At 44.8% G+C, this 20,019-nt stretch overlaps 2 protein-coding genes across 2 annotated transcripts in view; both read right to left on the bottom strand.

Moving 5' to 3' along the window:
- Window positions 1–20,019, bottom strand: part of REXO2 (RNA exonuclease 2) — a 261,646-nt gene that overhangs the window by 213,722 nt on the left and 27,905 nt on the right. The gene's annotated exons all lie outside the window — the stretch shown is intronic.
- On the bottom strand, window positions 208–17,327 carry CRTAM (cytotoxic and regulatory T cell molecule). Its single transcript, XM_063139434.1, has 9 exons — window positions 17,279–17,327; window positions 16,480–16,482; window positions 13,313–13,459; window positions 11,578–11,730; window positions 8,826–8,987; window positions 7,974–8,105; window positions 2,162–2,308; window positions 884–967; window positions 208–383 (listed from the first exon to the last, which is right to left on the bottom strand). The coding sequence occupies exons 1-9, from the start codon at window positions 17,325–17,327 to the stop codon at window positions 208–210; spliced, it is 1,053 nt and encodes a 350-aa protein (XP_062995504.1).

Genomic DNA, 20,019 nt, shown 5'->3' with positions numbered 1-20,019 from the left:
TTAATGAGCGTTTGTAGTATGTACAGTTATCTTTTTATTTGCAATATGAATATTTGAAGTAGAATTCCACAATTCTGAGTGTGCTCTGCTGGTCTGCAATCCATTTGAAAATATTGGTTCACGAAGAGATTTTTGCAGAATGAGGCAGCGCAGGATAAATATAGAGGATGCCGCCCAGCGACATTGTATATAGTGCAATATTGTCAGTTACAGATCAGTTTCTTTAACATAGGGCAGTTGTTTCTCGAAGACAGATGAATCTTGACTCTCTTCTGAATCCTTCGATGTCCTCATACATGATCTTTGAATTACATACTTTTTGCTGGTCTTCCAAGTGACTACTGGATAAAATAAACAAATATTATGTATTGATATTTTCTTCTCTGAAATAAATAGAGGTGCTGATTCTGGCCATATATTACCTACATGAACTGACCTCTGCTACCCATATCCTGAATAAGAGCTCATTCAGACAATATTTTAACCTACCTGGACCATAAGATTGGCATTATTATTATTATTAATTTATATAGCACCATCAATGTACATGGTGCTGTACAGATTATACACAGTAAATAGCAAATGGCCTTGGTGCCTGGCCCACCATTAAGAGATACCATGTTGGCAGGTACTATGGCTAGGTCTTATCAGTGGTAGCCCCACTCTTGAGGCTTTGGTCCTCACTCTTGAGGCTTTGACACAAATCCTAAATCTCACATTTTGTCAACTTGAAGGCCAGACAAAATGCCAACGGGGCCAACTTTGGCCCAATGGGATGCCAGGTGGTAAAATAGCAATGTAATTTAACACAAGCACATTTGCACTTCTAAATTCAAATGCCTACCCCAGCACCTGCAAACACATTGCAGCCCCGTAGTCTTACCGTGCCCATTCTTCTCCTGTCCATGCTGGTCTTCGTTTGGCCTGGATCTGTTACTCTCCAGGGTCTGTTCTGAAACATCGTTTTCTAAAGAGATGATAGCCAAAAGGGAAAACGATGAGCTGCACTGAATTACCCCACGTTGCTTCATGAACAGGCAGACTTAGGTACAAAATAAGCCCCATTAAGTTCAGTGGGACTTCGTCCCAAGCAAGTGTGTGTGTGTCTAGTAGTAGTCCTGTCAATTCTATGTGGTGAATATATTATTTGATGATGGTAAACATTGTTATTTTACACTATTTAAGGGTGAGCCCTAGTTTTCCAAGGATCTACCCTGATGCCTCAGTTACTACTATTTCCATCATCCTCCACCATCATTAACACCTTTCTGTCCAGCCTTTCAAGGTTTCCACTCTCAAAACGTGGCTTTCATATACAATAGCGAAATGCTATAACAAAACTAATAACATACAATGACAAATGTTCCAAATCATTAAAAAAACAATGTAGTACAAAACATCACACTATTTTAAAATAAATAAATAACAGGAGCTGATAAATATTTGTTAAAAACAGTTCCATTAAAGTATTCAAATGTGATGTAAAAATGTAAGGTCCCTAGGGAGGATATTCCAGCAACAGAGGGCCACCACAGAAAAGACTCCGGTCCTAATACTCACATGACCACTCTCACAAGTGGAACACAGTGTAGGGCCTCAGATGCTGAGGTTCATATGGGTACAGACAGTCATTCAGATTGCCTGGTGTCAAACCATTTAGGTCTTTAAATGTCAGTACCAGCACCTTAAATTGGGCCCAGAAACACATAGGCAGTCCTCTCCTCCTATGTCAAGGGTCTTCCATTCAGATAAAACTGAGGTAGTAAAACAACTTTATAGTGACTGCCATGTTACCAAAATGTAATGTGAAAATTGGTATTGACCTACCTAGCAGTATTTATTTGTTACATTTATATACTGCCTTTCCTCCAAGGAGCCCAACACGGAGTACATAATCCTCTTCCTCTTCATTTTATCCTCACAACAACCCTGTGAGATAGGTTAGGCTGAGAGGCAGTGATTGGTCCAAAGTCTTCCAGTGAACTTCAGTGCCAAGTAGGGCCAAGAACTTGGATCTCCTGACTCCCAGCCCAAAATACTAACCACTACACCACACTGCACTTGGGTTGGGTGACGTACTGGGTGGTGGGCGTTGTTTTTGGTCAAATCATCCAAAATCAATACTTGTTTGTTATTTAGTTGGCTCATCCCTCCCCCTTACCTTTCCTCCAGTCTCTGTGTGCCTTCCACAGTTTCACCATGAAGAGAAGGACAATGATGAGCAGTGCAAACAGCAACGCTGTCACAAGGACTGGTAACAAAATGTTTGGTTTCTTCATGACGGTTCCTTCGTAGGTCAGGTTTATTCCTGTGTTTGTTTTTTAAAAAGAATCCATATAATTACTTCCTAGCAACAAAATTTTGTGATTTGAGTGCTGGGGAACCATGATATTCCTGCAACAGTCATGCTTTTTGAGGGGAAGATGTCTGGTTTTCCCCACAGCAAATGACTTGACAACTGGACATTGGGGGATAGATCGAAAGGAAGGAATCTTCCTCCAATAGAAGGACTCCTTTCGTTGGGGGAATCGGACCTTTGGATTGAACCCATTTATTGGATTGCCTGGAAACATACCAACAGCACAATTCTATATAATACTGGGCTCATCTACACCAATCAGATATTCCACTATGAAAGTGGTATGAAAGCAGTATATAAAAGGCAGGAGCCACACTACTGCTTTATAGTGGTACTGAAGTGCACTGATGACCGTTGGAACCCATGACACATACCATATACCGCTTTCATACCACTTTCATATTGTTATATCCTGCTTGGTGTAGATGTGTCCTGGGCCCCAACAGTTGTCAATACACTTCATTACCACTATAAAGCAGTAGTGCAGATCCTGCAGTGTACTTCAATATCACTATAAAGCAGTAGTATGGCTCCTGCTTTTTATATACCACTTTCATAGTAGAATATCCTGCTTGATGTAGATGAGCCCACTTTTTCTACATGAGGCTTTTATCCTGTACCGTTACTGAGGCTTTTGCTTTTGGATTCTTTGTAGGACTAAGATCTGACTTCCTATGTGTTTCACTGTACAACCACTAGATGGTGTTGTGGCATAGCGTCATGCAATTACATGAGACTCTCCTTCCACCATTTCTAAACAATACCAGGCTTTCCTTGTTAGACGAAAAAACCGTGATAATGGTTGCAAAGCTTGGGAGAAGCCATGGAAGATGCTGATAGAAGTGCACAATAAAAGCGTAGTGTAGAAAGAAACTATTTTCAATGGGAATTACTCCCAATTAAGTGTGTATAGCAGGGATGCACAAACATATCAGCCCTGAGAGCCACATCTGTTGTCAGCTGGGGAGCCTGGGCATTGCAGTATGTGCATATGTGTGCACATACCCACACGCTGGATGGGCTGCTTCGCTATAATTTTGGATTCAGTATGCATCTTTTTTTTGGGGGGGGGGAAATACACAATATTTTGGAGCCTAAATTACAGCTTGTACTTCAGTCTAACGGTACTGTTGGCTTTATTTTTAAAATGGGCTTCAGAGAGATATAGTTCCCACTATGGTCATCCACCACCATGCTCTGAGCTGTGAGGGATTTCAGGGGAGGCTGGACGCAGAGAAGCCTGAGTAGGAGAGGACTTGTGATCCGACACATCTGGGGCACTCTGGGTTAGGAGAGGATGGCCTATACCATAAGGAACCACAGCCAATACGTGTTGGAAGAATACTCATTTTACGTTAGAAAATGGATGTTCAGTTGCACTAACTTACCATGCGTTGTCTGAGAATTCAGAGTTGTTATGTCAGTACTTGGGGACTGTGTTTGTGCAGCTGAGTTCCCTTCTGTTACATTTAATGTTTTGCCAGGTCCTGTTGAAAGCAAGAAAAGTTACACCTTTCAAATCCCAGTACGAATGTGTATTGCAATATTGATAATCTAGTGAACAGCCTCAAGGAAGTGGTATACGTGGGATTAATAAGCAGAAATTAATTTCATTTTTCCATTTCAAAATTATTGTTTGGAAATCATTTCAACATACCGCTGGAGGCATTAGAATTCAGAGTTGCTGAGCCAGTGTTTGGAAATGGTGTTTGTATGCTGGGGTTTGCTTCTGTTCTATTTAATTTTCCAGCTGAATCTATGGAGATGAAAAAGAGAAGTTTTATTGCTTTAATGCCCAAGCATAAACGTATGAACGTGGCAACGTAACAGTCCCCCCCATCAGTTTGTCCCACTTTAAAGCCATCTAAACTGGTAGCCATCACATCTTGCAACAACAAAACATTGTAAATGAATGATGCAATATGTGAAGGAGCCCTTCCCTTCGTCTTTTGCATTCTGTTGTTGTTGGCCTGAATCTAAAATGTTATAATATTGATATTACAATGAATAGCTTGATGGAAAGATGTATGGACAAGATGGTCAGCAGAAATGAATTATACTTCTCCATTTGGAAAGTACTGTTTGGAAATGACTTCAACATACCTTTGGGGTCATCAGAATCCAGAGTTGCTGTCCCAGTACTGGGGGACGGTGTTTGTGAACTAAAGCTTCCTTCTGTGACATTTAATATTTGTTTTAATTCTGCTGAAAGAAAAGAGAAGGGTTGTTTCTTTCATGCCCCAGGAGGTATATATGAGAAGTTCAAGTCCAAAGGCCCACCTAAGTCAGCCTCCTCGTTCCCACAGTGACCAACCAGACCCCTCAGAAAGATCCCAGGAAGAGCTTGAAAGCAAAAGCCTCCTCTTCCTGTTGCTTCTCAGTGGCATATCCTGCTCTGAACATGGAAATCCCATAGAGCCATCATGGCTAATTGCCACGGACAGACTCATAAACCTGTCCAATCCCCCTTTAAAGCCTTTCCCACCAATAGAAAAGTTGAATGGCCAGCATCGACGGGATTGGAGATAAAACTGTATCGCCATGCTCAGAGGAACCACAGTGTTTGCAGAAGTACAAAAATCTTTTAAATGAACAAACTAAGGGTGCTGTCCTATGGACTGAGCTGCTAGGAAGCCCCTGAAGTTGGTGGCTTTTGAGATTCCTATGCCCTGTGAGGCTGAAGCCGGCAGGGCAGGGGCAGCTGAGGCCTCCCTGTCCTACGATCTTTGAGTTTTTCACTAGATGGCTTTTGAGTCTGCATAGTGAGGGTGCATTGGAGTGGGAGGGAGGTTGGTTGGAGGAAGCTCGGGATAAATCGTATCCTGGCCTCTCAGGCCTCCTCTCCTCCCTGCCCACTGCAATGCCCCCTTTTCCCTTCTCTGAGGTGAATTTTCTAACCGGCCGGTGGAGTTCTCTCCACGTCAGCTGCGAAGGGTTTGGGGCTGGAACTCCGACTCCCCCTTCTGTGGTCAGAGCGCGGTCTTTGACCTTGGAAGGGGTTTCCTGAGCTGGCCTATGGACCCTCGGATGCTTGCACGTGAACTTTAGAATTGTTCTCTTATGGAGGTATTGCATGAAGGAGTGTTTTCCATGATCTCTCCTGTCTCTAAAATGTTGCAGTATCAATATTGCACTAAATAGTTTGAAATAAGTGGTGTATGCCAGATTAACAGCAGAAATTAATTTCATTTTCCATTTGAAGAGGATGGTTAAATGACTTTAACGTACCATTGGTGGCACTGGAATTCAGAGCTGCTGTTTTGCTGCTTGGGGTTAGTAATGGTGCACCAGAGGTTCCTTCTGTTACAGGGAATGTTTTGTCTGATTCTGTGAAACACAAAAGGGAAAAGGTTCATCTCATCCAGGGCTACATATCTTCCTTCAGCCTGAAGGCCAAACCCCATTTTGGAGATACTTAGGCCATAGCTAGACCTAAGGTTTATCCGTGGATCGTCCAGGGGTCAAACCTGTTCATCTAGGTGACACACAGGGGATCCAGTGCTCAGGCAGGGGCGAACCCTGGATGATCCCAGGAGAAACCTTAGGTCTAGCTGTGGCCTTAGTGCATTCCAAAGGTGGATGGGGGCAAATCAAACTCCATTTTATCTGCCATGCCTTTATTTTGTTTTTATCCTTGCTTTTGTTTTTCTGGTTTTACTGTTTGTGATTTTAATTACTGTACACTGCCTTGTGTAATATATATGTCTTAGGAAGATGGGGAATGATGTTAATAATACGATAATGATAATAATAATTTGCCTTCTTTTACATTGAATGTTCTGTCTGATTCTGTGGAAATAAAGAGATTATTCCTTTCATGTCCCAGCAGGAATACATATTGCAATGCAGAAAGAACAGTGCATGGCTTCAAGTTACACACTCACCCACCCACACTCACACCCACACCTATATCTATATCATATTATCAGCAGACACTTCAGTGGATGACCCATGTTCCAGTACAATGAAAGAGAGGTGGGGGAGGGGAAGGTTTTCTATCTTTTCCCACTATACTACGCATACTTTTATGAATTCCCATCTGTCGTCCCTGTCCTAAACCCTTTATATTTATTTATTATTTATTCATTACATTTATATCCTGCCTTTTTTCCTCTAAGGAACCCAAGGCGGCGTACATAATCCTCCTCCTCTCCATTTTATCCTCACAACAACAACCCTGTGAGGTAGGTTGGATTGAGAGTCTGTGGCTGGCCCAGAGTCACCTGTGGGTTTCCATGACCGAGTGGGGACTAGAACCCAGATCTCTCAACTTCCAGTCCAACACCTTAGCCACTACACCACAAAGATTCTTTAGTCTTTCCTTGTAGGGAAAGTTGTCTTCATTTTCTACAGGTTACTTCAATTGAGACAAAACAGAGATGAAGGAAGAGCCCTATATTACCAATGGGCTGTTCAATTTCAGCTCAATTCAGCTTCAGATTACAAAAATCAAAGGACTGGAAACACTGGAGACTGAACAAATTGTTGTGCACATACATTCTATAAATCAGCTCAGTTGCTGTCATTACCAACTAGACATGTGTATACATGGTTTTGCTTTAAGTAGGGGCAAAAAACCATCTGGAAAACCAGAAGTTGCCCACTGCATACCTTCCGTGAACAGTGGTCAATAAACATAGAATTAGGTAATATCTTTTGGTAGAAATAGTTGTGGTGCTTTGATGCTGGTGTTTACCTGTGTAATGACCGGGTTTCTCAGAGGTTGTAGTACTGAAGTCAAGTGTGGTTGGAGTGAAATCTGTAATCAGTTCTGGAAAACAAATACATTTGTTCTGAATTTCTTTTTCATCCATGTAAGACATTATTTATCCCATGCATCAACCACTACTCAAGTGAGAAAAAGACACAGAACAAGATCTCATCTCTCCCAATCTCACAATAACAGAACATGGGGTCATCTAATGACACCAAGGCCTTAGCTAGATCTGAGGTTTATCCTGGGATCGTCCCGGGGTCATCCCTGTTCATGTAAATGACACACAGGATATCCCAGGAGCAGGCAGGGACAACCTCAGGACAATCCCGGGATAAACCTTAGGTCTAGGTAAGGCCTTAGTGGCAATAGGCTCAGGATAGAAAAAAGGAAGGAAGGAAGGAAGGAAGCCCTTTCCCACACTAGCTTAGATGGCTTTAAAAGAGGTATACATAAGTTTACGGATAATAGATCTATCATTAGCTATTACTTATGATGGCTAAGTATAGCCTCCAGGTCAGAAGCTTTCTATGTGTACCAATGTTCAGGGCAAAAACTTGGCATGGGTTACTATCCCATAATTACCTAGCTGGCTACTGGCTGGAACACCTCTCAGCCACCTCTTAAGTAAGGTATGCGCAAGAAACTTGAAGCCAGCCCATGAGAATTTCACTGAAATCTTCTTCTTCTTTGAATTTCTTTTCAAAAGCAATTTCTTCTCTATCAAACTGAATGGGAACGGTCGAAAAAATGGGGAAGAAACTTTCAGCATAGCACTAGTTCATATGTTATATCTTTGCCTTTGCTACACCAGGGACCCACTGCTGCTAATTAAATCAGTATTGTTCCATATTTAATGTTGCACAGAGCCTATTATGCATATGCAAATGTTGCGCTTACTGATGTCCTTGAGGTGTAAAGTCAGTGTTACGTTTCCTCCTCTAAGAACTCTGTGGCGAATAACACAAGAAATGGCAGAATTCGGGGAGTATCGTTGGACGGTGAGGACGCTGGTCGAATTGCAGTTCTTGGCTCCCGCTGGTGTTTGGTGCTACCTAAAATGCATTTGGGAATACGAGGAGGGAAAGTGATTCCTACTGGTGATTTTTTAAAATATGCATTTCATTAGAAATTTGGAGCTTTGCTTAACAACCCAGAGGCCTGCAAAGACCTGACTAGTTATTTCGAAAGCATATGGGAAGTTCAGTCTCACCTGCTCTCTGCCCATTCTTAGTTTTCTTTCTGCTCTCAGACTCCTGCCTGCTGCCTTCTCTTCTTTGCCTCTTTCTACCTGAGTGCTCCCATCGCTAAGCTTTCTTTCCTTGGTGCTACTTCCTTGATTCCTCCTATGCTACCCTGCCCTTGCAGAGAATCAGAGCAAATATGCCCATCTTTGCCAGAGTCTGATTGGCTACCAATCTTTGCTTCTTATAAAACTATGACTCTTCGGGGAGAGAAAACTTGCTTCAAACGTATTTGGGAGATAACCCACATTAATAGATCTGTACCATTGAATGCAGCTGTTAAAAGTAGATTTGTTATCTCATAGAATCATATTTGCGAACTGTGCATGCAAATTTGATTTTGTGATACAATGTTCCGTGGAATTCCTAACATCCTTGACTGTGATGAAAGTATTTGGTGACAAAAGAAAACAGCTTGAGTTTCAAACAGATAGTTTTGGATTTCTCTTGCCTTGATCCTGATTTAAGAAAGTTTATTGAAAAGATAAAGGATACTGTACTAAGAAACAAGCTATTTGAGACATACCGAAGACTTCCACCCCATTGTCCAGCAGCCAAGTAATCCGAGGACGGGGCCTGTGACCCCAGGTGGAGCATGTTAAAATAACCTTTTCTTCTTTGTTGGGAACTCTAATTCTTGACACTTCCAACAGAGTTTTGAAGGGGACATCTGTAATAAGGAGAACATTATCAAATTTGGAGATTATTATCTTCCCATTGCAACTTTATCATGGTGAAATGTGCAAGGTCTCAGCTTCCAATGTATAAATGTCTCCAGGCAGGAGATTTGCAATGTAATTCAATCTGCCACTCTCCTATTACTGTTCTAGAGACTGGGGCCACAGCTAGACCTAAGGTTTATCCTGGGATCATCCAGGGTTCGCCCCTGCCTGAGAACTGGATCCCCTGTGTGTCACCTAGATGAACAGGTTTGACCCCTGGATGATCCAGGGATAAACCTTAGGTCTAGCTATGGCCTGGTGCTCTGATGTCAAAGAAAAATAAATGGTCCATGAGGGGGAAAGTATCCAAAAACCACAGTTGGGCAATACCTTTATTTCATGCACAAAAGAGTATGCAAGCTTTTGAGTCCTCCAGAACGCTTCATCAGGCTAGGTAGTTCAAAAAGCAGTGGAGGGTTGTTTCCCTCCTTATCCCTCCTTGCTTTTATTCCATCTGTTTTGTTATCTGCTTAAACCTCCATTGCCTGTTTTCTTCTCCCACCTGGTAACTAGGGCTGTGCTCCGGTCCGATTCAAATAGCGAATCTGGAGTGGACCGACCCGATCCGCCTCCGCCAAAGGCAGAACTGAATCAGGTCAGGGGAGCTGAGGATTGAGGCAAAGCGGTTCACCTCCATCTGGAGCTCCAAACACAGGTAAGGGGGGGGAGGAGGGCTCACCTTGTGCCGCCGCTGCAGTCCGTGCAGTGACAGCGGCTGAGCCAGGTAAGGGGGCAGGGGGGCTTACCTGCCTCTGTTGCAGTCTGGCACCAGCTTCAACTGAGGGCCAGGCCTCAAGCCGGAAGAGCGAGCTGCAGCCTGCTCTTCCGGTTTGAGCCAGCTGCAGTCTGCTCTTCCGGTTTGAGCCCAGGCGCTCAGTTGAAGCTGGCGCTGGACCGCGATGGAGGCAGGTAAGTGGGGGGGAAGGGGGCTTACCTGTCTCCACCACCACAGTCTGTGCGGCAACAGTGACAGAGCCAGGTTAGGGGGCAGGGGGGCTTATTCAGCCCCCATTTTGTCCCCCCTTCCCCACTTACCTGCCTCCGCTGCCTGCTACGGAGGCAAGTAAGTAGGGAAGAGGGGGCCAAAATGTTGAACCGCCCCACCGGATCTCACTCCATGGAGCGGAGCGGGGAGGGTCGGATTGGCCTGAAGTGGATTGGCTCGATCCGAAAGTTGTAGATCGGGCCACGAAGCGGTTCGGGGGGTCCGTGCGCAGCCCTACTGGTAACCACCAGTATCTGAAAACAGGAGCTTATCACCTATTAGGAGCTGCTGGGTCTAGACTAGGCAGCCTGTAGCTCTGTGCACATCTGCTTCATATGCTGAGCCACCAGGGCTACAGGCTGGAGCATCTACTGGGGTAGTGGAGGTTCTCACATATGGGAGTAACTCAGGATGGTCTCCGGCTGTCCTCAACTGGAAGCTATCTATCCCATATATACAGTATCTGCCCAGACCCTAAGTTCATCATCAGCGGCCCTTCTTGGGGAGCCCTCACCTAAGGAAGTGAATCATAGAATCATAGAATAGTAGAGTTGGAAGGGGCCTACAAGGCCATCGAGTCCAACACTCCCTCAATGCAGGAATCCACCCTAAAGCATCCCTGACAGAGGGTTGTCCAGTTGCCTCTTGAAGGCCTCTAGTGTGGGAGAGCCCACAACCTCCTTAGGTAACTGATTCCATTGTCATACTGCTCTAACAGTCAGGAAGTTTTTCCTGATGTCCAGCCGGAATCTGGCTTCCTTTAACTTGAGCCCGTTATTCCGTGTCCTGCACTCTGAGAGGATCAAGAAGAGATCCTGGCCCTCCTCTGTGTGACGACCTTTCAAGTATTTGAAGAGTGCTGTCATGTCTCTCCTCCATCTTGGTAGTGGGTCAGCTACCAAGAAGAAGGCCTTTTCTGTTGTGGCACCCCGTTTGTGGAATGAGCTTCCCAGAAAGGCCTACATTGTGCTGCTGGTGCCAGGTGCCCCCTTATTTTCTTAGACATTTTAGTCTTTCATTTTCCATTGTTTTAAATCTGTTACCGCATTTTAAATCTTTGCATTGCTGCTAGGTTTTACTTTGGTTCTTTACTTCTATTTTATATTGTAGTTTTAAATGATGATGATGATTAATTACATTTGCATAGCCAAAGCTCTCTGGGCAGTTCACATAAGATAAAAAAACACTTAAAAACAATGTACAAAGATTAAAAAACCACAAAAACAAGCAAAATACACTTACATTTAAAACCAGTATAAAAACTTTAAAAATGATGAGCCAAAAAACAGTCCCAGGGTCTGTTTATATCTTATGTTGTATTTTATGGTTTTCATTGTTGCAAACTCCCAGACAGCATTGGCTATTGGGTGATATAGAAATCTAATGAATGAAATTAATTCATTAAGGCTTCCTGTTCAGGTCCAGCTTGGTCCAGTTCTCACCGGGTTTGTTCCCGGCTCCTGCTGAATGGCTGCCACCAGTTCAGCTCAGACATCAGCCTCCCCCTTTCTGCATGTTCTCATTGATTGAAAGCCTGGTGTTGAAGGACTCACCTAAGATGGTGACGTTCACCTGCTTTACTTTGATTGGCTCACTGTAGTGGAAACAACTGTATAGTCCTTTGTCATGCTTCGTTACGTTGGTGAGACGAATAGATAAACCATCCTCTGAAAAATGAATAAGCTTATACCTCGGATCTCTTAAACCTGTAAAAAAGACGAGCAAATGGATAAGAGAGATTGGGGAAACTGTTCTTCAAAGCACTTCTCTCTCATGGATGAGCCCAGGAAAGGGCTGTGTTGTTGGGATAAGTGAACAGATGTAGCTGTCAGGAATTGGCAGTTGGGGATCATGGGGAGGTAATGGCTTACTTGATAAGCTGGGGTCCCAAAAACTGTGGGAGACTTGATTGAAATTGGAGATTGGTAGAGCTGGTTGCTTGCAAGAGCCCAACCCAGAAAGGGCCCACTAACGAAAAGGCAGTGTGAGACCTTCCCAGATGCTTTGGTCATCTGGGAAGATCATGCACAGTGCCCGTCTGCCATCAGAAGGGTGATGGATGGGGAAGCAAGATAAAGCCTTCTTGATTGTGGGGGCACCCCAACTGTGAAATTTGCCGCGTGGGAAACTGAATTCTTCCCTGCTTGCCTTCCAGCATGCCTTTGCATATAATCATTTGCAAATCTGCAATTACTTTTTCTGATATTTGAATCCTCCAATCTTCTATTGTCACTGTGTAGCTTGTTGGGCCAAATCTACACCTTGTGACAAAGTATTACAATCCCATCATGGCAACACTATGTCCGTCTTGTGCATTTCTACCTCATAGGGTGCACAACGACATTTGTTGCGGTATTTTGGATAATGTGGAATAAAAAGCAGGAAATAATGTGCCTCGACCAGTATCAATGCACTTCAGTACCACTATGAAGCAGTAGTGTAAATTTAGCCCTGTTCATCTCTTTTCATTTGTTTTAACATTTGCATCTATTATGAGTTGTAGCCACCCTGAAGATCCCTTAGACAGGGTGGGAAGAGTATAAATATTTTAACGTAATACATACATAAGAAAGAGAATGGGGAATTTTAATCTGTGGGGGGATGGGACCCTCTGTTCCAATTATCTACAGTCTGGGAAATTCTGTTCTAGGGTAGAAACAACAAAATCTTTTGGTGTGTTAAAGACATCTACTGTGACACATGTTTTCCTAGACCAGTGGTCCTCCTGGCCAGACATAGCATTCTCATCCCAGAGTGCAGGACATGGAATAACGGGCTCAAGTTAAAGGAAGCCAGATTCCAGCTGGACATCAAGAAAAACTTCCTGACTGTTAGAGCAGTACGACAATGGAACCAGTTACCTAGGGAGGTTGTGGGCTCTCCCACACTAGAGGCATTCAAGAGGCAGCTGGACAACCATCTGTCAGGGATGCTTTAGGGTGGATTCCTGCACTGAGCAGGGGGTTGGACTCGATGGCCTTATTATAGGCCCCTTCCAACTCTACTATTCTATGATTCTGTTCCCTTGGGACAATGTGGAGGCATTTCTTTTTGTGCCTTGTTCAATTGCAGAGGCAGTGATAAACCTACTGAAAGGAATTTCTGTATTCACACAGCCTAACCACAGTGATGGGACTTCCTTTGCATTGCTGCTCTAGAGGAGAGCGGTTGACTGTGCCAGAACCAAACTGTGTCGGTGTAGATGACTCAAGAGTACAGTAGGAAATCTCACTGCTCGCCTCGTTCCAGTGGAAAACATTTTCAGCACTGCGTTCCTCCCACACTTACCTTGCCAGGTGTTGAAAAAAATCAGAAACCCAGAAGGGCTCTTCCATTCAAGCGCAGATTGGCTGTCCCCAGCCACAACACAGTGTAGGTCTAAACTCTGTCCCTCCACTACGGTGATGTGTTCAATGCGATTCTCTTGAAAAGCTCCTGTCAAAGAAAGTCAATTTATGAATGATCACTTCAGGCCGACCAGCAACAGGGTTCCTTCTGAGTGAAACAGAACAGCCTCCTGCTCTTTAAACAGTTGACATTTCAATTCAGCTTCATGGTAGAAGGATACTTTTTAAAGTTTATTCGTTTCCCCCATGCACACACCCCAGTGAAACCTAGTGGCTCCAATGCCCAATGCATCTGCTTTGAGTTGGGATCGCTCCTTGAATAGCTCCTTTAGAATTCTGGCTGGTTCTAACTGAAACCTGGAATGGATTCACCATCCCACGGACATCAGGGCCACCAGCTTCCACTGATACACGGAATACAATTGCAATAGGATCGCTCCTCTTAATAACTGTCTCAGGGAGTGAGTAGCAACAGGACTGCAGCCAAAATGGAGGTGCTGAGAAAAAGAGGAGGTATTAGCATGTTCAGTGAAACCCCAAGGCCTGCAGAAGTGCAATTTTTAAAAGCGGGTAGCCCCCCCTGCACCCCACCAAAGGGAACAATGAGGACTAAACATGCTCCATAACAGCTGGGAAAAAATCTGGTGGTGGGAAGGAAGGGAATGTCTTGCGGGGGTGGGGGTGGGGAGATGGCTGGCCGCAACCCTTAAAAGGAGCACTCCTTTTAGGCGGGAAGATACACTGCGACAGTTCGTTGCAGATCCTACTTGTTAGATGACCATTGTAATTATTGTAAGAATAAAGATATGAAATATCAACAGAAACAGTTATGGTTAGTCAACTGCTAATTGTCATGCTTTACTTATCCAGTCTACATTGGAACATGCCTTAGGATTTGTATGCATCTGAGGTTTACCTTTAACTGTCCCAGTTACTAAATCTGGGGTTGTTTTTTTAAAATCTGTTGTATATTTGGTAGTGTTTTTGGGTAGCGTCTATTCTGCACACGCCCTTGTCCAGGTACAAAGTGGATAACTGCAATTGGGTTGTTGTGAGGACAAAAGGCGATGGCCCCATGTAGACTGCATTGAAGAGTACGATATGTGATGGGGAGAAATGAGAGGGACCCGCAACAAAATATTTTGGAGCGGAATGCACCTGCTCACAGAACCAGCCAGCCATGCCATGCCCCTTTCCAGGATAGTCCATTACATCCCTGTTTTTTGTTTTTGTTTTTGTCCCCAATAGTAAGTCAAAATTCCAAGGCCATTGAGCATGTTTAGTTTTCATTGGGTTGTTTTGGGGTGGGGTTTCCTTTTCTATATTTTTGTTTTTACTTCTGCCAACCTTGGAGTTTCCTTGATCCTACTGATACCCTCCTCCTTGGGTGGCCATATGCTCTCTTTTACAGGGGACATCCTTCTATTTTAAGGCATCCTCTATTTGAAGGTCTGCCCTGTCCAAGTCAACTTCAAGGGCTCGGCTGCTCCTTCTCCTTAGGATTCTTTATCTTTAAAACTGGAGGGGGAGCAGCTGAAATTGACCATTGACAGAAAGCACCTGGAACACACTCTGGGCAGGCACACAGGTCATCCAGCCATAGTGACATGCATTGTATTTCAATTTCAATTATACTCCAACACATGCCAGTTCTGTGCAAATCAGTGTCCTCTTTTATGCCAATGTGTAAGTGGCCACCCTGGGAGGGACAGTGCAAATGTGGCCACATTTGGGGCTCACATTCATGGAGTGGGAGTTCACTATTTGTATATGGGGCACGATGTCATGTTCTGAAGTTCGAATTCTAAAAGAGAAACATCGTCAAGTTCACAGTGTCGGTGGCTGGGAGAGCTGCATTTGTGGTTTTCCATGGGCCTTGATTGAGCCTTGCTGCTTCCTGCTACTAGTATTAGCTGGGGTGGGTGGGAGGCTGTGTTAGTTCACAAGCCTTGAACTGAGGTAGAAAGGAAACACACGCCAGTCACAGAATAATTTATGCCAAATCTTTCCGTTTGAAGCAATAGAAAATCCACACGGAGGCAGTGGACGTGGTTTAGGCACTCATTCTCAGCCTTGTAAACAAAGGCTCCAGAGAGTCCTGTGAATGGCTGCTGAACCCACTTTCACCACGCTCTAGATCAGCCTTCCTCAACCTGGGGCGCTCCAGATGTGTTGGACTGCATCTCCCAGAATGCCCCAGCGAGCTGGCTGGGGCATTCTGGGAGTTGTAGTCCAACACATCTGGAGCGCCCCAGGTTGAGGAAGGCTGATCTAGATGGGTTGTTTGTCTTCAGCCTTGTACACAGCATCATCAGTCATGGGCTAAATATAACATCAGTGTGTACCTAAGGCTTAATCCCACACATGGCTCCTCTGTAGTTCTGGACTCCCACCCCCATATTCCTTTGCTGCTGACACAGGAACACCTGCATCCCCCCACCCTGCAAAAACAACAAAACAACAACAAAAAAACAACAACCCCGAGGCTGTAAAGAGGGAGTATAAGGTGCCAATGTTTGTAGCAACTGTTGGTTTTGCTCCTGAAAATATTGAGAAATGGGGCGATGAAGCTACTTTCTGCCACTCAAGCTGGCTCTGGGGACGTTTTATCCTGTCCTTCATCTCCTTCCGTTACATCTGTCCCTTTGACATCTCCACATTTCAAACCAGGGCTTTTAGGTCCAAGGACCATGTCTCAAAATTGCGCTGCTGCTCTCAGTTTTATAGTGAATTGTCCTATTTTATAGTTCATCCCCATGCTAGTTGGGTGTGATAGAAAGGCACCAGGTTGGGGAAGGCTGAACTAGGATTTAGCAGCTTTGAATTGTAAGTTACTGAGAGCCAGTTGGGCATTGGGCCTCATCCAGCCCCTGTCCTGATCCCTCTTGCTGTATCATAGTCTGAGATGGTTGTGATCTCCCATTTCTTGAGAGGAGCATTGCTTTGCTAGGGCCTTCAGCCTGAGGAGCTAGGCTTCTACTGGCCAAGTTTACTGGAGAAGGGAGCAATGAGATTGTGAGGGTAGTGGCGGCGATATGAACATAAGAGCTATGCTGGATCAGACCAAAGGACTATCTAGTCCAGCATTCTGTTCACACAGTGGCCAACCAGCTGTTGATCAGGAACTCGCAAACAGGACATGGGTTCAACAGCACCCTCCTCCCCATGTTCCCCAGAAACTGGTGTACATAGGCTTCCTGTTTCTGATACTGGAGGGAACACCTAGCTATCAGGACTAGTAGCCATTGATAGCCTCCTCCTCCTCCAGGAATGTGTACCTTTTAAAGCGATCCAAGGTGGCAGCCATCACTACATCTTGGGGTAGCACATTACATAGTTTAACTATGCACAGTGTGAAGACGTCCTTCACACAGCTCCTAAGGAGCAGCGTAGGGAAGAATCCAGCCCTGCAACTGGAGGACAGGAAACCAACTTGCCCAACTGAAGGGCAGATCTGAGTCAGAGCCTACGCTTTGCATACAGACAATCTCTGCAACCCCTGACATCTCCACTTAGAGAGAGAGAGAGAGAGAGAGAGAATCAGGCAGCAGGTGACATGAAAGACTTTCTGTCCGAGACCTTGGCAAGCAACTCCCAGCCAGGGCGCAAAAGGCAATATTGGGCTAGATTGACCAAAGACCTGACTTCGCATAAGGCAGCTCCTTGAATTCAAGTGGCTCCCAGTGTTATGGGTGATCCTGTGGAGAAAGTCACTACAAGGTGGTTGCAGAAAGATAACTCGTGGTAAAAAGGGACCTGGGTGGGAGTCTTACACATGTGATGGGCACCAGGCTAAGGAAGGCTAAGGAAGGCTGCCCCTGACCTTTCCCCAGAATCTTCTGTAAACCTAAAACATCTGCTAGAAAGTTTGCCGATAGACGAAATTAGCTCCCCTGTGGGTACGTACCTTGCAAGGGCAGCAGAGCCAACACACAGAGGAGGGGGGTGAAGGGCATGTCGAGGTGGTGTCTGCTTTAGAGGCAGCCCCTGGGTGACACCAAGAGAGCTTCCTCTTTGCTTCTGAAGTCAGGGGCTTGCAGCCGGCTCTTCCTTTTCTACGGGGCAACTGCATGCATGTGCCATGACCTCATTGGTGACTGGATCTGCCCCCTTTCCTCTGGCTGCTCCCACCCACCTTCACACCTTGCAGATGGGGGCACTTTCCCCTTGTGGCTGCAGTCAAGAAAGTTGGTGTGTTCTAAAATCAACCCTTCATGTGGTCGGCGCCGACACCAGACAGCTCAGCGAAGTGCTCTTTAAAGGCCTGCTTGTGTGTGACGTTTTGGGCCGTGGCTCCAAATAGGGAGCGCACTGCAAACATTTCGTGCAGAACTTGCTGACGGTTTACCCCCAAGCTGCAAATCATGTGTCTGTTCACAAGTAAGTCTGTGCATGTTCCTGTATTTATCATGCAGAAAAATGAGCTTTTCCTGTTCACATCACACTGGATTTTTCATTTATAATACTCACTCATGTATACATGCGCATTTTCTAGCCAACATTGCACCAAGAACTTTGAGGCTGCTCTTTGGGGTAAGTTGGGTAGTAATGGCCATTTTAGTGGCGGTGTCTCAGAGAAGCTCACCTGGTACTCATCTTGTGATTCCAGCATCAGGAGATGGCTTCCAAAATATATATGGTTCCCTCAGGCTTTTAAACCCTTTGAAGATGTGCCTGAGTTGTATTGATCTGCTGACATTTTACTTTGCATTGCACTGTTTTTGATGTTGCTGTTCTTGTGTTTTTATTCTGGTTATTATTGAGAATATTGCATTTTGTACCGACATTATAAGCTGCCCAAGAAATGCTACTGTGACACTGACAGTGTGGGGTTTAAATTGTAGTAACAAACCAATAGGTAACTGAGCACAGATTGGGCCTGAAATCGAAGTACCTTTCAGCTTCTTTCATTGCAGTGGGAAGGTTTTAAGCACTTGCCCCACTCTCTCCAGGAGTGGATTTGTGTGTGTGGAAGGACTGTGAGTTCCGTTCAGTTCTGATATTCTAAACAAATCCCTGGCTTCAGAATTCTTTAATTCTTTTGCACTATGCTCCAGTTGGTGGATTTTGGAATTCTAGTGGAAATGAAGAGATAAATAGATCCTGCAAACTCCGTAGCGGCTGCTGGCTCCAGTGTCAGAGGGATGTTGAATCTGCTATCCAAAGGAGCTATCCAAGGTGTTTTTGCATAGCTGCCTCTGCTGCTGCTCCCAACAATTGCTGTTCAATTCAGTAGCAGTGTCGGTTCCAGGTTTTTGAAGACCCCTGTGCAAGTCACCCCCCTGGGCCGCCTCCCTCAGTGGGCTCACCTTCTCACCACCATTCTCACCTGCTGTTCTTGCTCCTCCTCCTCGTCTTCACTCCCACTTGCTTGCTTTGCAGGCAGAGAGCCAGGGAGCAAGCAGGCCGTGGTCTCCTGTGCTCCAACTTCTCACCTCCACTGATGTCTGAGCCAGAGCGAGAGGCAGCTGAACAAGCAGGTTGCAATAGGGAAGAGGAGGTGCAAACCCAGCCCCCCTGCAGCGGTGTGGGTCATTGGCAGGGCCCCCACCAGGCCTACCCTTGATGCCAACCCTGTTCAGTGGCAGCCAGCCTGTGAACATGGCGCTAATAGCCATTGATAGATCCCTTCTCCATGAATGTGTATAATCCTCTTCTGAATCCATGTAAGCTTGTGGCCCACGCCACATGTCATGGTAGCAAATTCCACAAACTAATTAATCATTGTTCAAAGAAGGACTTTCTAGTGTGTCCTGGATATAGTGGAGTAAAAAAGTAACCCAAGGCCAGGGCGGAACTAAGGAATTTTCTACAATATTATTAGTAAAAGGTTTATTAAAGTGCCAGGTGCCTACGCGTTTCGAACGCGGTTGCGTTCTTCCTCAGGGCTTTATAACGTTAGTGCAGTTGTCTGCAGAAGCTGCTAGGCTAGCATGATACAGAAAGAAGTGAGATATATAAGGGAAAGCCCTGAGGAAGAACGCAACCGCGTTCGAAACGCGTAGGCACCTGGCACTTTAATAAACCTTTTACTAATAATATTATTGTAGAAGGTTCCTTGGTTCCGCCCTTGCCTTTGGCTTTTTTTTTTATTTTACTCCCCTATGGGGTTTTCCTTCTTTTCACACTTTGAGTCCTGGATATATACAGAAAACCAGTTTTGTTGGATGAGTCAGTGCAAATCCTAAACAAGTTTACTTGGAGGTAAGTCCCATAGGATTGCAACCTCAAAAGTTCCAGAGCTGTACAAGGGAGAAGAACGTTTTACCCACTTTCTGTACACAGGTGATAATCTTATAAACTGCCATCACAGGGTAGGCAAACCGGTTCTTTCCAGATATTTTGGACTACAAGTCCCCTAATCCAAGACTATTGACAATGCTGACCAGGGCTGGTGGGAATTGTAGTCCAAAACACCAGTGTGTGTGTGTCCAGCTTGCCTAGCCATCCCTCCCCCCAAATCACCAAACCCCACATGCTCTGCAACCTTGATTCTGTTTGCTCCCTTTCTGCACCTTTTCCACTACTTGCTTCAAAATAATATTTTGGATAGGGGGAAAAAGATTTTTGGGTGTGGAAGAAAAAGCACAATTAGACACTTTCTGCACAATGACTGTGAGAAATCCAGACTGCTTACTTTTTATTGAG

This window comes from Elgaria multicarinata, chromosome 12 (genome assembly GCF_023053635.1).
Source record: "Elgaria multicarinata webbii isolate HBS135686 ecotype San Diego chromosome 12, rElgMul1.1.pri, whole genome shotgun sequence".
Lineage (NCBI taxonomy): Eukaryota > Metazoa > Chordata > Lepidosauria > Squamata > Anguidae > Elgaria > Elgaria multicarinata.
Note: the sequence above shows the minus strand (reverse complement) of the source record. Positions and strands in the feature narration are given on the sequence as shown.

Coding starts and splice junctions, on each gene's coding strand:
- CRTAM (XM_063139434.1), bottom strand. CDS start 17,327: ATGCCCTTCACCCCCCTCCTCTGTGTGTTGGCTCTGCTGCCCTTGCAA. Junction 968..2,161: donor ACACAGAGACTGGAGGAAAG/GTAAGGGGGAGG, acceptor TCATCTCTTTAG/AAAACGATGTTTCAGAACAG. Junction 384..883: donor ACAGGAGAAGAATGGGCACG/GTAAGACTACGG, acceptor TATTTATTTCAG/AGAAGAAAATATCAATACAT.